Here is a 13,128-nt window from a genome sequence, read left to right on the forward strand (position 1 = left end):
ATCCATCCTCCCCATATCGCCATCCAAGTCATGCGTCACACACACACACACTCACATACACAAAAAAAAAACCCCCCCACAAACACACGCCCCAAAAATATGCCCTTCCCCCGAATGACGACCACTGTTGTTGGCGCCTCACTCCCTTTCCGCCTCGTCCCACCATAACTTAATATATCCACGGCGAACATGTCCCTCCCCAATTCCTACACTTTCCCCAACCCAAAGTCTAGCTAGCGCGTGAGTGGCAGCGCAAAAGCAAAACAAGCGCGCCCGCGCGCCACCCCACCGGCCCTTCTCGACGGGGCTCGCAACGGGTAACTGCACCCTCACAGCACAGAGAGAGAAAAGAGCTGGCCACCGGTGGGGTGGTGAGCTAAGAAATCTGCATGTTTCCGTTGGGTAGACACAGTAGTCTGGGGGAGGAGCCAAGTACTGTGCTCTTGGAGTTGCCACTTCACATCTTCAGCCAGCCGACCGCCATTCGGGGTTCCCCAGCCCTTCCTCTTAGGATTCCGTCGGCTCGGGGCTGTATGGGTCGTAGTTCCAGAAGGAAAGCAGCTATTTCCAACCCCTTCCCCCATCGCAAGGTATACCACATTTTACAGTAGACAAGAGGGTTGCGTTTACTGTATACTTGTTTGTGCTGCTGCTGCTGTCTTTGCAAAGAGCCCACCCCCCAGACCCGCCCTGTCGTTTATTCACTGTGCTCTCTACAAATCTCCCCTCTGGCTGGCGCTTTCCTGCCTTGATGCTTTCCATGACCCAGTCAACGCTGACAAATTTGACGCCTCGGCCTCGGATGGTCTTGATCTCTTTTTGTAGCTTTTGAGCAGCGAGCCCACCGCCGGCAAAGCTGGATTTCCCCAAGATGACATGTGTGACTTGTTTCTTTGCTAGGTGGAGGGCGACGCTCGCGCCGTTGGTGGCAAGGAGGTGCTTGAGCATGTGGTCTGAGATGGCTGGGTAAGTGGAGCCGTTGATGTAGATGACGAGGTTGTCGAAGATACCCTTTTCAGGGGAGTCTGGTGCGGATGGTGACTTGGTAGGGGAGTCTCGTGATTGGGGTTTGACGGTGGGTGGTGATAAGTTTGCGGGTGGGTGGTATATTGCTGTGGAGGATGACTTGCTGTTGCGAGTAGCCTTTGGCGAGGCGAAGAAGCGAGGCTTTCCGGTAGGTCTTGGGTCCTCTTCGACTACTTCCTCCTCGTCATCGAGCTCTGGAAGTGTAAAGGATCTCGACGTATGTGAGGTTTCCCGTTCTTCTTGCTCTAATCGAGCAATCGCAGCTCTTTCTTCTGGAGTTAATCCATCCTCTTCATCTTCGTGATCGTTCCCTTCTGTGGTGGGTATTGGCCTTTGCTTCAAGAGTAGCAGTTGAGCTTCTTGCTCCTCTGCTTCCATCCTCGCAAAGATCTCTCTTTCTTCCGCTGTTAGCCCATCCCCACCCTCCTCATGTTGTTGTGGTGGTACTGATGCCGGTGGCTTTGCTGGTATTGGCGGCTTCTTCTTCCTCATTTCATGTTCCTCCTCCGCTTTCCGCTTCTTACTTGGATTCCTCAACATTTCCAGCACACTCTTCCTTTCCCCTGTCGCCAGTTCCCTCACCTCCTTTGGTATGTATAACCCCAGCTTCTCATCATACTCGTTCGACCCGCAGCCCACTGTGTCACCCATAAACTCATCACCTCCGCCGTTCCCCCCCTTGAACTGGTAGTTCATCTTTTTGAACCGTGACACCCTCCATCCTTGCGGACCGCGCGTTTCGGCACGCTGGTGGCCTGTCGATGATGAGTTCCAAGGGTCGAAGCGCTGGAGATTCTGTTCTGTTGGGCCTTTTGGTTTTGCCGGGGGTGCCAGTGGTATCTTTCGTGGTCGTCCTCGAGGCATATTTTATTGCTTTTTCCTGCCTTCCTTATTTGGATTTGCCGGGGGTAGTGATTGGTCAACCTGGTTGAAGCAAACGGATGGGTGCTGATGATGTCAATTTTGATGCAAAGAAGCAGTTATTATTTGCCATGTGAGGTAGTGATAAAATAACGCGCGAAAATAAGCAAGTAGGCAGAAATGAAGAAGCCAACAAAGTGAAACACCCAGAACACGCTCTCTGCGCGCAAGTCGCGTCGGTCGCCACCTGGCAACACCAACTCGAGCTCCATTATCGCAGGTCTGCGGCACGAAATCACATGATACCCCTCCACAAATCTGCTCTTAGCATTCATTCTCAGCCTCTCCAATGTCATCCATCGGGGAGTTTGCGCCTTTTTCCACTGACCACCCATCGATGTCTAGACTGGCGTGATGATAACAGTGTAACATCCCCTATTCCCCGAGCGAAGCTCCCCTAAATAGCCTAGCAATTAACCCACCTGTCACACCCAACAGAGTCACATCAGGCATACTCGCCTCTGTCTTTCACAGTGAAAACACTCCACACTTCGGTTTCGGTCTCTTTGCTCATCGCCATCAGAGAGCCATTCTTTCATCTTTCAGGAACTGGTTCCTAAATGGCAGTGCGCTCTACCCATCTATCTGGAACATCTCCATGGTAGCGATCAGTCATCCCCCTTTTTACCCTCAAGCGATCCGAGCTGAAGTCCTGCTTCTCTCCTCCCCACGAAATCTAATTCCATCATTCGGTTTAGCTAAACTCCCTAGCGAATTTCTGCAAGGGAGATCTTATCACCCTCCTCTGCCGCATAAGACATGTTTCCCGTGCGCCATGTTCTTCAAAATTCTAGGTTACCTTGACTCAAAACTCAGGTAGCGAAGTGTGATATGTGATATCCCCCTTATTTACCCCCTATTATACCCAGGATTATATCCCGTCCCAGCAGCCCGTTCCCCCACGAGGACGCGGGGTTCTGTTTCTCCCTTGAATGCATTTTGGTTCAAGTTTCCAAAACGGCAGGGTTTGTTGTTTAGTCTGGTTCATTATTCTTGAACACTAAATACACCTGTCATATATGTGATGTTAAACACACCCATGGCATGGATGATCTCCATATTATCCTATTGTTAATAGCACACATTTGTACGGGTGTGGGGAATGGATCGTTCCGATGCGCATTGTATATCTGCAGTGGCGGTTGTGCATATTCATGCCGTCTTGCTTCCTTCCGTCGTCCCTGTCCGTATCGCTGGGAGCCGCCCAAGAGCAAACACCAGAGCACAGTAAGAAACACTGCCAGAAAGACCCCCTTTTTGGTTTCGTTTTTCTGCAGCATGGGCCCCTTATTGATCTCTTCACCGTTGATGTTGCTTCCTCCGCCGTTGAAACCATGCACGATGGTCATTGCGGCAGTAATGGTGATGGTGACATTTAACAGTCACAGTCCATCTGTCTATGCCATGCTACCGTCCCCATGCAAATGTGAGTACGGTAGATGAACTGTAGGTATGCTCGAAGCATCCCGTCATGTAATGTAATCCTCCTGCCTCTGCCTTTGGCCTCCCTACCGTACCTACATGTAGGCACCCACAAACTGCGCCGAGGAAACAGTAAGCAATATCAACAACAGCCGGACATCATGCACCTTCAGGTACTCGATATTTTCTTACGCGCACAACCTCACCACCACATTACATTACCTTCACCTATCCAAATTCTACCTTGCCCTCACAGCAGTTCATGCACAACGGATGCTGCAAACTGTGACCACCGCTCTGCAAGTACACACCTCCTACTCCATGTATGTAACGGCGACGGACAGGAACGGACGGATGGACCCGAAGTATTCTGCAACTCCAGCTCCAGCTTGATGCAATGCCACTGTCCTGAACCTCCCTACCTAAACTTCGTCTCCCATAACCCCAACAAATCCAAGTATCATCATCATGTTTGACGCTTAAGCCCATGTTTGGCGGCATATAATCAGTTTTGAAGGAATGTGATATAACCCCCCCATTACACAATGCATTTCTCATATCCTACCTTACCCTTCCTATATTCCCACCATCAATGGAAACCAAGCCACTCACTCCCATCGATCAATCCTGCACGCCATCCCCCCCAGATCCAGCCAGATCTTGTGTCATACCTACCTACCAGCATCATATTTCATGCGCTTGTCGTTGATCCCTCCCCAGCCGGCCGTTCACATAGACCCATTCATATGTCTCCAGGTCACGGGCCAGCAACAAACAATATTTGTTATTTGTATCAAGATCTACAATTGTGATCTGGAGATCTTTAGTGCCCCATTATTGTGTGCCCTGAAAACATGGTCATGGTGGTTGCTTGAACATCGGTGTTTCCACTCCCGAAACCCCCCACATTCTGGCCATCATCGGCGGCTACTCTTCTCACAAACCATGCTCTGTTGCTCATGAGGACTCAGCAGCCAGCTAGGTTGGACCTCGTTGGGCCCCTCCCCCCTGGGTGCTCAACTGCTATCAGTCCGTGCCGCTGCCCATCAGCCAACCCACCACCACCTCCATGCCATCTCAACCCTCAGCGCCGCCGCTCTAACCGTCACACAAGTTCCTTAATTCTTTCCAACAGAAGAACCAGATTACATTCAAACCCCCCATTTTGCTGCTTCAAACAAACTCAGCCCCCAACCAAAAAAAAAACCAACCAGGGAGGTGAATAAATGTCGGTGATCTAAACCCAGCAACCCACCCACCAAAGTGTCCTTTGTGTAACCGCTCCTTAATATCAACTTTCCCTAATAAGGGGGCAAAGAACCAAAAAAAAAAAAAAAAAAAAGCGGTGTGTGCGTGCTGCTCCTGATGAAAAATAAAACCCATAATATTGTCTTTTTGAGAAAAACATAACTACCTAATCACCAACAAACCATGAAAGAAATATCATTCCCCAACCCCCCCAAAAAAGCCAGCAGTATTCTCAAACCGCAAAAAAGAGGCTCAGCAATTGCTGTCCCTTCTCAATATCACTGTTACGGATACCCTTACCTACCTACCTGCCTTACCTGCCCAAAAAATATGCGTATCATACTGACTTGCATCCATCATTATACCTACCGTGCTTGCGCCGATGCCGGGTGGGTGCATACAGACCAGACACTCATGCACCACACACCATGCTCAGTCAGCCTGTCAGTCGTGGTGTCTCTCTCTCTCTCTCGCTCGCCGATCTCCTCTTTGTTCTGTCCTGCTCAGTCAGTCAGTCAGCCAGTCAGTCAGTAGTCAGCCATTCACTTCCCCCCTCCCTCCTCCCTCCCCATCAAATCGGCCATTTTCTCACCATCCCCCATTGATACCAATTCACAACCCCCCCCGCCCGCGTCCATTTATTACCCAAATGCAAGACCCCCCTTTCCCATCCATCCATCCATTCTTAGGTAGCAATTCTTCGCGCAATCGCGGAGACAAAAGATCTCGTACATACATACATACATACATACATAACGCAGCAGTACACATACTCACACTACATTTGCTTGCTTGCTGCATGTCGGGAATGCGAGCGAGACCCCTCCCCCCCCCAAACACACAGACCCAGAGCAAAGCAAAAAGGCACAACGAGGGGAAAAAAAGCCACCCCCTCCCCCCGTCCAGGGTTCCCTTCATGCAAATTGTGGCCCAGCCAGCCAGCCAGCCAGCAAAGAGAAGAGCACAATACCGCACCTTGATCCGATGGGGCAGAATCGGGGCTGCCTCTGCTGCTTCATCAGAGCAGTGGGTGGTTTGGTTGGTTGGCTAGGTTGGGTCGCAACTCATAGTACTCAGTGTCCGTCCTGACCGATGAATTGCGATTAAGAAAAGACAAACCCGGCTCCTAGTCAAACTTTCCCACCTAGTTACAGACTCATGTCTCTTATTTTTCGCTTTTCAGAATCATGGTCCGCTGCCGCATCTTGTCTTGTCTCGGCGAGAGGCAAAAGCCAACCCGATCCCATGGCCCTATCTCTGTATATGCTTGCCCCCATGTCGTAGCAGTGGTGGTGCGAGGGGGGAAGGGGGGAGGGGGTGAGCTGTAATATGCAACAAGCCAGGCTAATGTGGGACAGCGCATCGGGAGAGAGACAGATCTTCCATACAGCATACAGAGAAAAAAAAAGCCTTGAGGCTAACTTCCTGCAGTGTTCCCGTCGTCACCCATGCTGACATGGTGCAGCCGGCAGCAGCGAACAACACCCTCTCAAGCTAGGCCACGACGATGAAAGAGAGGGGCGATAGAGCCGCCCGCGAGGAAAAAATCACTAGACGGATAGATCCTAGCGGTAGAGCTCCGCTCGTGAACGGTTTGGTTTGGGTGGCCTACCACCGGTCAGTGAGTATTGATTGTCTGGGAGCCAATATGGCAGCGGGGATTTTGACAACACTTTACTACCCTCTGAAAGCCTCGAAAAAGATCTGATCTCGCTCGGTTATGGGCTGTCGGTAGAAAAAGGACTGACCAGGGCAAGCACCGGAGGCATCAGCAAAGAAGAGGCGGGAGCGGGGAAGCATGGAGAATGCCGAGGACAACAAGAGGTGCAATGACGGCACAACCGAGTTCAGTTGCGAATCGCTTCCATTGTCTGAAATGCTTTTGAGCTGTCAGCCATGAAGCCTTGGGAGAGTCGGTCCAAAGACGGCTGGGCGTCCTTCGTTCAAAAGAGTCGATGTACCACCGAAGAAGACAATGACTGTGGAGCAATGAGGAGAGTTGAAGACGGGCTTTCTGGCGTTCTCTCATTGGCTTCCTGGCGCCAACGACTTGGCCATGTCTCTTTTCATCCTGGCCTGGGGGGGTTGCCGATGTGTTTATCGAGCGCGACTTTTCGCGAACCGGGGAAGACGACGTCAAAAGAGGGGTTGGTGTAGTGAGGGCGAAGTAGCGGTGTGAGCCGGTTGGAGGGACACAGTGTGAGACAGCAGGTCGGGGGATGTACCCGTTGACAGAAGAGAGCAACAACATCGAGAATGTCTTCCTGTTCTCCTGGAAGCTGTGCAGTGCTTCCAGAACATGTCACCACCACAACCGCCCTCCTAACCGTGCATATGTTTGCAACAACTCCATGTGGACCTGGCGGACAAGCACTGCACTTGGTGCAGATCCAGAGACGGGTATATGGGCCAGCAAGATGGTCCAAATTTGGGATATCAGATATCGGACCCGTCACAAGCGGCGTGTCAAGACGGCTAAAACCCTCCTATCGAGCCCTGCCGAACCAGACTTGCCATTGGGTAGCAGCCCAGCATCCGGGGCGAGAGCCTCGACTTGTTGAGTCGTTGAGACGATGCTATGATGGAGAATGGTCATGGTTTGGTGGTCAGCAACAGGAGATGTCGAATTTGTTTGGTGGGTTCGGGAATGAGAATTCAATCGCACTGTGAAGGTCCGGACCTTCTCTGCTTCTCTTCGTCCCCTCACACCACATCAAGGCCACCCTCTCGCATGTGCCACACACACGGCACGCACGCAGACTGTCCACCGCTTCCATCCTGGCAGCCATGTAAGGCGGAAAACGGTCCGCACATGCAGCTTGTTTTCTGGCGAATAGGAGCAGCAAAGCGAGGCAAGAACAGAGTTCAACTGCCCTATGATTTGCATGATCCGATGTCCCGCCCGAACAATCCCAGTCAGGAAGAATGTCTTGATCGAGACTCGAGAAATGAAGAGGGAGTTGCTTCAAATGTGAATATGAGAGACGACAAGGTCTTGGACGAATATGGAAAGCCAATTGGAGGTTTGACGGCAAGCTGACCTCGAGCCCAACTCCCTCCCACAAACAAACCAAGCCCCAGGACTGGACAGGAGCTGCTGGGATGCCTCTCCAAAGTATCTCGTTGTGGGTGTGGGCTTGAAGACGTGGTTCGCGTTGATTGGACTGATGGGCTGGCCAGCCAGTACCACATCCCACCAAAGGTTGGCGCGGGAAGATAAAGCCCAAACCCGAACGAACATGCTGGGAAAGAGGAGGGTTCGTCTATCAGGTATCAACCTTCACTATCGCGACGCCCTCATCATTATTGCCAGCTTCCCAGTCGAGTCGTTATTGCGCAATCAGGAGTTTGGTGCTTCGGTCCCGGGTGAACTTGTGAGGAATCGGTTGGCTTGTCGGCCATGGGAATAAGCAATCGCTGTCATGAGCTTGCTTGCACTGCCGTCATCATACCTATATCATGATGTATTCACAATGCTTTGTGGGTTGCGGGAACGCTAGCGGATACGAAACAAGAAGCCTGTCTGTGAAGCTTCAGATCTCTGTCGATGGCTGGCCGGGTGCCCGGACGTGCTGAGGTCCGGCTTTGCAGGGGAAGCTTCGGGACGGTCCACACTCGGAGGCGTCGGTGCAGGGCTAGCAAGAAGGGGCGTCGTCGAGGGTTGAGACTGATGATGAGGGTTGGAAGAGATGGGGGAGGGGGTTGGAAGCGATCCCCTGCAAGAAGAGGAAACTGAAACATGACCACACGCCCCCCCTATTCGATTCGAGCAGACTGCAGCAGCATGATTGGAGGATCCATCCTCCATCGACGCACAAGCACCTAACCGCTGTGCATTTGTCCGCATGCAAGTGTTGTCGAGCCCTTGGAAGTTTTTCTATCCAAGATCCCTGTGCGCCGAGGCTCTGGATTCTCGCTGACCTTCTTGGGTTGGACGTTGTGCGTAGCCTGGCGACGCAGGGACCTCATCTGCCTTTGGCGAAGAAAACAAAAACCCATGGCCATCACTCCCGCTCCCCCCCAAAAGGACGTGATCAGAGCGCCGCTGTGGTTTCAGGCCTAATTTGGGAGATACAAAAGAAACACCCAAGACATCTGGTGGCTTTGACCGTTTTGCTCAAGGGAAACAAGCCCCCAGAAGACGGGACCCATACCGGTAGAAGGCCCTTTGGCAGAGTGATATTAAACAAGAATGGCTTTTGCGGCACGGCTAGGATAACGCTTAGTACTTCGGACGAATACCTCCTCCATATCAGTAACTTTCCACGCCGTGAACACTACATCGTTACTTCTTGGTGGACCTTCGGATGGTTGGGGGTTTCTCTGGATGGATTTGCACAGGATGTTGCATAACATGAGAACCAGGGAATGTATGAGGCTGAATGTGCTGCATCTGGCACCCGCCAGCACACGAGCATCGCAGTTGCATCTCCGAAGTGAGAGTATTGTGACCGGTCAGCTGGCTTTGGGAGTTGGCGGTCGACAGGTTTGCTGCCGGCTTACGCCACTGCCATCCCTCGACAAGAATGTTTGCTGCTGCGCCAGTCGCAACACAGGCAGGCACTCGACAGGACCGGCAGTTGACGAGAACACAGCATGAAAAAAATGCGGTTGTTCTGCTTTCTCCCCAGGACCTGCCGCCGGGTCATGCACCGCACCGCATGAAGTTTCCAGAAATCCGGCCAGGCGGTATCGGCAAGTGACCTGTCATCGCGACATGTTCCCGCCAACCGTTGACGGCTTGGAAGAGGTTTGACAAGATGGCGAATATTGAGCAATGACCTCTTTTTTTAGCATCAAGTTCAACAGACGAGAAGAAACAGAACTCCACTTCCAGTCACCCGTCCAGGGTGACATGATGGTCTCGGGTGGAACATGAGCGGGAGCGAGATGGACGGGGTTTTTTTGGTGAGGGTGCGGTCCGCTCGGGATGTCGTCCCAGTGGGCGCCGGTTCTACCCACACAGGGCTCATCGGGACCTCTCAGCGTCAAGTGACCTCGGTTACAGCCAGTCCTCGAGAGCCACGATTCCAGACGAAGATGCTGAGTTGTGACAGAACATAGCGAGGCTTGCCACGTACGCACACCAACAAATGTGCTTTTCTTCTCCTTACAGGTATCGGAGTCGACGGCGATGTCTTGTGATGGAGGTCGGCATGAAGAAAAATCTCCTCTGTTGCCAAGTCCACATCGCCGAGCCGGCCAGTTCGATCTTTCTGGACCGTGATCGAAAAGAGTAGTTGGCTCGCCGTTGCAATCCGCAAAAAAAGAGCGCCCAGCCACTTCGGGGGGGGGTGGTGTCAATCCGGGGAGACTACCAAGCGAGCCGCTGTTCTGGCGATAATCATGATGATGATGATGATGATGATGATGATGATGATGACCGAATTCGATATTCCTAGGCCCATGGCATCAGCAACTCGGGGCCGAGGTCCTTGACATCGAAACATGTCATGACAGGAGCGGTCGTGCATTGCAGGGCAGGGCTTTTGCAGTGATCTTGCATTGGTGGCCATCAACCCGGCAGCACATCGATGGACGCGCATCTGAATCTCCATCTCTGAAGATGATCCATCGCTCACCACAGGCACAGGCAAATTCCCTCGCTTCTCCACTGCAACGACTGGATGCCCCCACACAAGCTTCTGCACCGACAAGAAGCATGGGGAGGGGCGTGCTGTTGAACGGACAGTGTCGACATCATGGGGTGCGCACCGTATACCTCATTACCCCGCTCTTCGGCGAAGAATCACTTCACCCAGCATTCTGTCTCCATCTCGTGTCTCTCTCTGCACGTGGTTTGTTTCCGCGGTTGTTGTATCCCGAGTTGGGTGTGATCATTGTGCGATTGAAGATTTGTTCAAGTGTATGTCGGTCCAGTGGTAATGATAGAAACAAGGGTTTGATGTTGAGGTCGTTAGAGTGAGCTCGAGGTTGGAACAGATGGTGAGTGGCTCAAGCTTTCACATGGCCCGTGCTGTGCTGTAAGAAAGTGCGGCACTCGCCGAGCCCGAGATCATCACAGCCACTTCGTCAACCTCCAACCACCAACCAAGCAGCAGTCTCCAATCCTCTTTCCGCCGCCATTGTTTTCGTATTCTTTTTTTTCTTTCTTCCCCCCCCCTCTTTTCTTGTTTCTCCCGCGAAGTGCCGTCTCAAGGCTGAAATTGTCTCTCTCTGAGCCTTATGAGCCTTATGCATCGCCGTTATGTCAAGTGCTTCCTGTCGATCTGTTAGTTTCGAACGTTTGGATATGCAGTATTTGAGCCGGGCAGGCACTGCATGAATCCGTCAGGCCAGTCTTCTATTACCATCCCCACGTGTTGGGGGGACGCACGACAGCCCAGCGGTGGCCTGGTCAGCGGGTTGCGCGCAGTTGATCTTGTTGACATCACAGCGTGGTCACAATGAAGCGTTTCTTTGCTGTTCCTGAAGCCAGTGCCTCAGTTCAGATGCAGCAAGGTACACGGCGTGCTCGTGGTTCGGAAAAAGCTTATAGGATCTGGGAATGCCTGAGATCCAATGCATGCTCCAAGGCCAGGCCCTCCACGCCAGAAGGTGCAGAAAACGCAACGCCGGTGTTCGGGTTCATGTGCGTAACACGACGCTTGTTGCCCACCGCACCGCACTTTGCAGCAAATCGTGCATTGCAGCTAAATGGTCAATCGGAGTTTTTCTCGACTGATGCGGATATCGACTGATGAACCATACAGGCCGAAAAGACGTCTCGGGATCGGGCGGACTCTGAGTTCCCTCATCTCATCAATTGATTTTTGACCGGTTCTTGATTGTTCGTGGTCGCCAAAGGTGGTCTCGTCGACCTTGCTTGCAACCTCGCCATTCTTGATATAGCGGTACGGTGGTCTGGTGTGGTTACCTTATCTCTGACACTTTTGCAGAAGATCGGCAATCAAGAACCGGTCAAACGATATGTCAAGCCAAACGCAGCGAAAAGACGGGAGGGCCTCTCACTTACACACTACCCACCACGCCGTACATGTGCATTGCATACGGTATGTATGTAGATGCACCTACCACCCTGAGTGAGCGGCGCGTTGCATGCATTGGTTGCCGCTTCGACTAACGCACCAGCATCTTTTGATCTGTTTTTTTTCTTCTCTTTTCTTACCCACCAAATCCCCGTATGGATGGATGGGTATACTATGCGAAGCACGAAGGGCCTGAGCTCACGGGTCCCTCCCTGACAGCAAAGACACCACAAGAACAACTCCCATTGTGTCTTCCACCCAAGTCATCAGATCATGAGCCAAGAATATCAGCCAGTAATTTGCCATTCGCCTATCGTTGGTTTTGAAGTCCACGAAGACGACGAAAGAGCATCCCTTTCTGGACTAGCCTCTCGCCGACCAATCAGCCAGGACATGGCTGGTACCTACCCTGCATGAGAGGGGCTTGGTGGCGGGGAGGGGAGGGGGTGGCTGCAGCGAAACACCTGCTTTGCTTTTTGCACAGTGCGGGGGTTCAGGGCTTTCAACTGCTTCCAAATGAAGAACGCCTCCCCAGCAGTTCCGATACAATAAAAGATGTGATATGACCCGGTAGTCGCGATATCAGGATGTCATATCTCTAATCTGGGCCGAGGAATGCAAAAGGAGAAGGGGAGGCAGAACATATCGGACTTTTGGGCGGCGGTATCGAGCCAGCCCCTTCGTACCCGCGGGGCGTCTTCTGTCACAGCTGAATCGGCTTGGTTCCCGGCCCTGCGCTTTTCTGGGTAACTGCAGCAGTGTCGAAAATAAACATCATTGGTGTTTGCTCTGCCAGTCTTCCATGCTTGGCTATGGAAGTGTGATGGAACAAGTTGATGGTGGGAGATAGCGTGGTGATCGGCCCAGAGGAGACGGGACGGGTTGGACGGGCTCCCCCGTGTCTCTCGCTGCTCTCTTGCGAGACCCGAAGACAAGGCTGGGGAGGGGGCCTCGGGGAACCACTGCACACCACCGCACACCACCGCTTTCTTGTACTGGCGCGCGGATATCACCAGATGACAAGTCGGAGCAGTCTCATCGGCTGATTCGTGAAGAAAGCGCCCATCACAGAAACGTGGCTCACTGACGAGCATTGGCCGGCGGCTGTTTTCGAGAGCCTCTCTACCCACACACACCAGCAGGTCCTTCCCGCCGTATTCTCCGAGTGTCCGTTGAGCCTAATGTTTAGCTCTTCTCACTTGCCACTCAAACGGTCTATGAAATGGTGATTATTTTCGTGGCTTGTCTGATGAATGATCCGTTTTGGGATGCCATTTTACCTACCCTCGATGATTTGCGCTACGCCACAGCCAGGACGCCTTCTGATTAGCCAGTGCAAGAGGTCTTTATGGGCTTTCCGGGGGGGCAAAAGTAACACGGTATATAGAACACATTCCAACCACCCGTATCCAACTCACACATTTAATCTATTCGTACACGTCCGGAGGCCGAGCGGCAGCATGTCAGCATCACCACCCGCTCATAAGTTCGCAGCTGACTGATTCCATGGACAAATGGATTC

At 52.4% G+C, this 13,128-nt stretch overlaps 3 protein-coding genes across 3 annotated transcripts; all 3 read right to left on the reverse strand.

Annotated features, from left to right (window-relative positions):
* Positions 1-561: 561 nt before the first annotated feature.
* Positions 562-1,890, reverse strand: QC764_200880 (uncharacterized protein; the record flags this gene model as incomplete). Its single annotated transcript, XM_062943792.1, has 1 exon — positions 562-1,890. The coding sequence occupies one exon, from the start codon at positions 1,888-1,890 to the stop codon at positions 562-564; it is 1,329 nt and encodes a 442-aa protein (XP_062802537.1).
* A 3,368-nt stretch (positions 1,891-5,258) lies between these two features.
* QC764_200883 (uncharacterized protein) lies at positions 5,259-5,894 on the reverse strand (the record flags this gene model as incomplete). The annotated part of the gene is given in 4 exon segments (XM_062943793.1): positions 5,259-5,342; positions 5,395-5,664; positions 5,737-5,761; positions 5,770-5,894. Coding segments are annotated over 4 exon segments (504 nt in total).
* A 491-nt stretch (positions 5,895-6,385) lies between these two features.
* QC764_200885 (uncharacterized protein) lies at positions 6,386-7,213 on the reverse strand (the record flags this gene model as incomplete). The annotated part of the gene is made up of 2 exons (XM_062943794.1): positions 6,386-6,898; positions 7,091-7,213. 2 exons carry the CDS (start codon positions 7,211-7,213, stop codon positions 6,386-6,388), a joined length of 636 nt encoding a protein of 211 aa, XP_062802539.1.
* Between the last annotated feature and the right edge of the window lie 5,915 nt (positions 7,214-13,128).

Source organism: Podospora pseudoanserina, chromosome 2, assembly GCF_035222485.1.
Source record: "Podospora pseudoanserina strain CBS 124.78 chromosome 2, whole genome shotgun sequence".
Lineage (NCBI taxonomy): Eukaryota > Fungi > Ascomycota > Sordariomycetes > Sordariales > Podosporaceae > Podospora > Podospora pseudoanserina.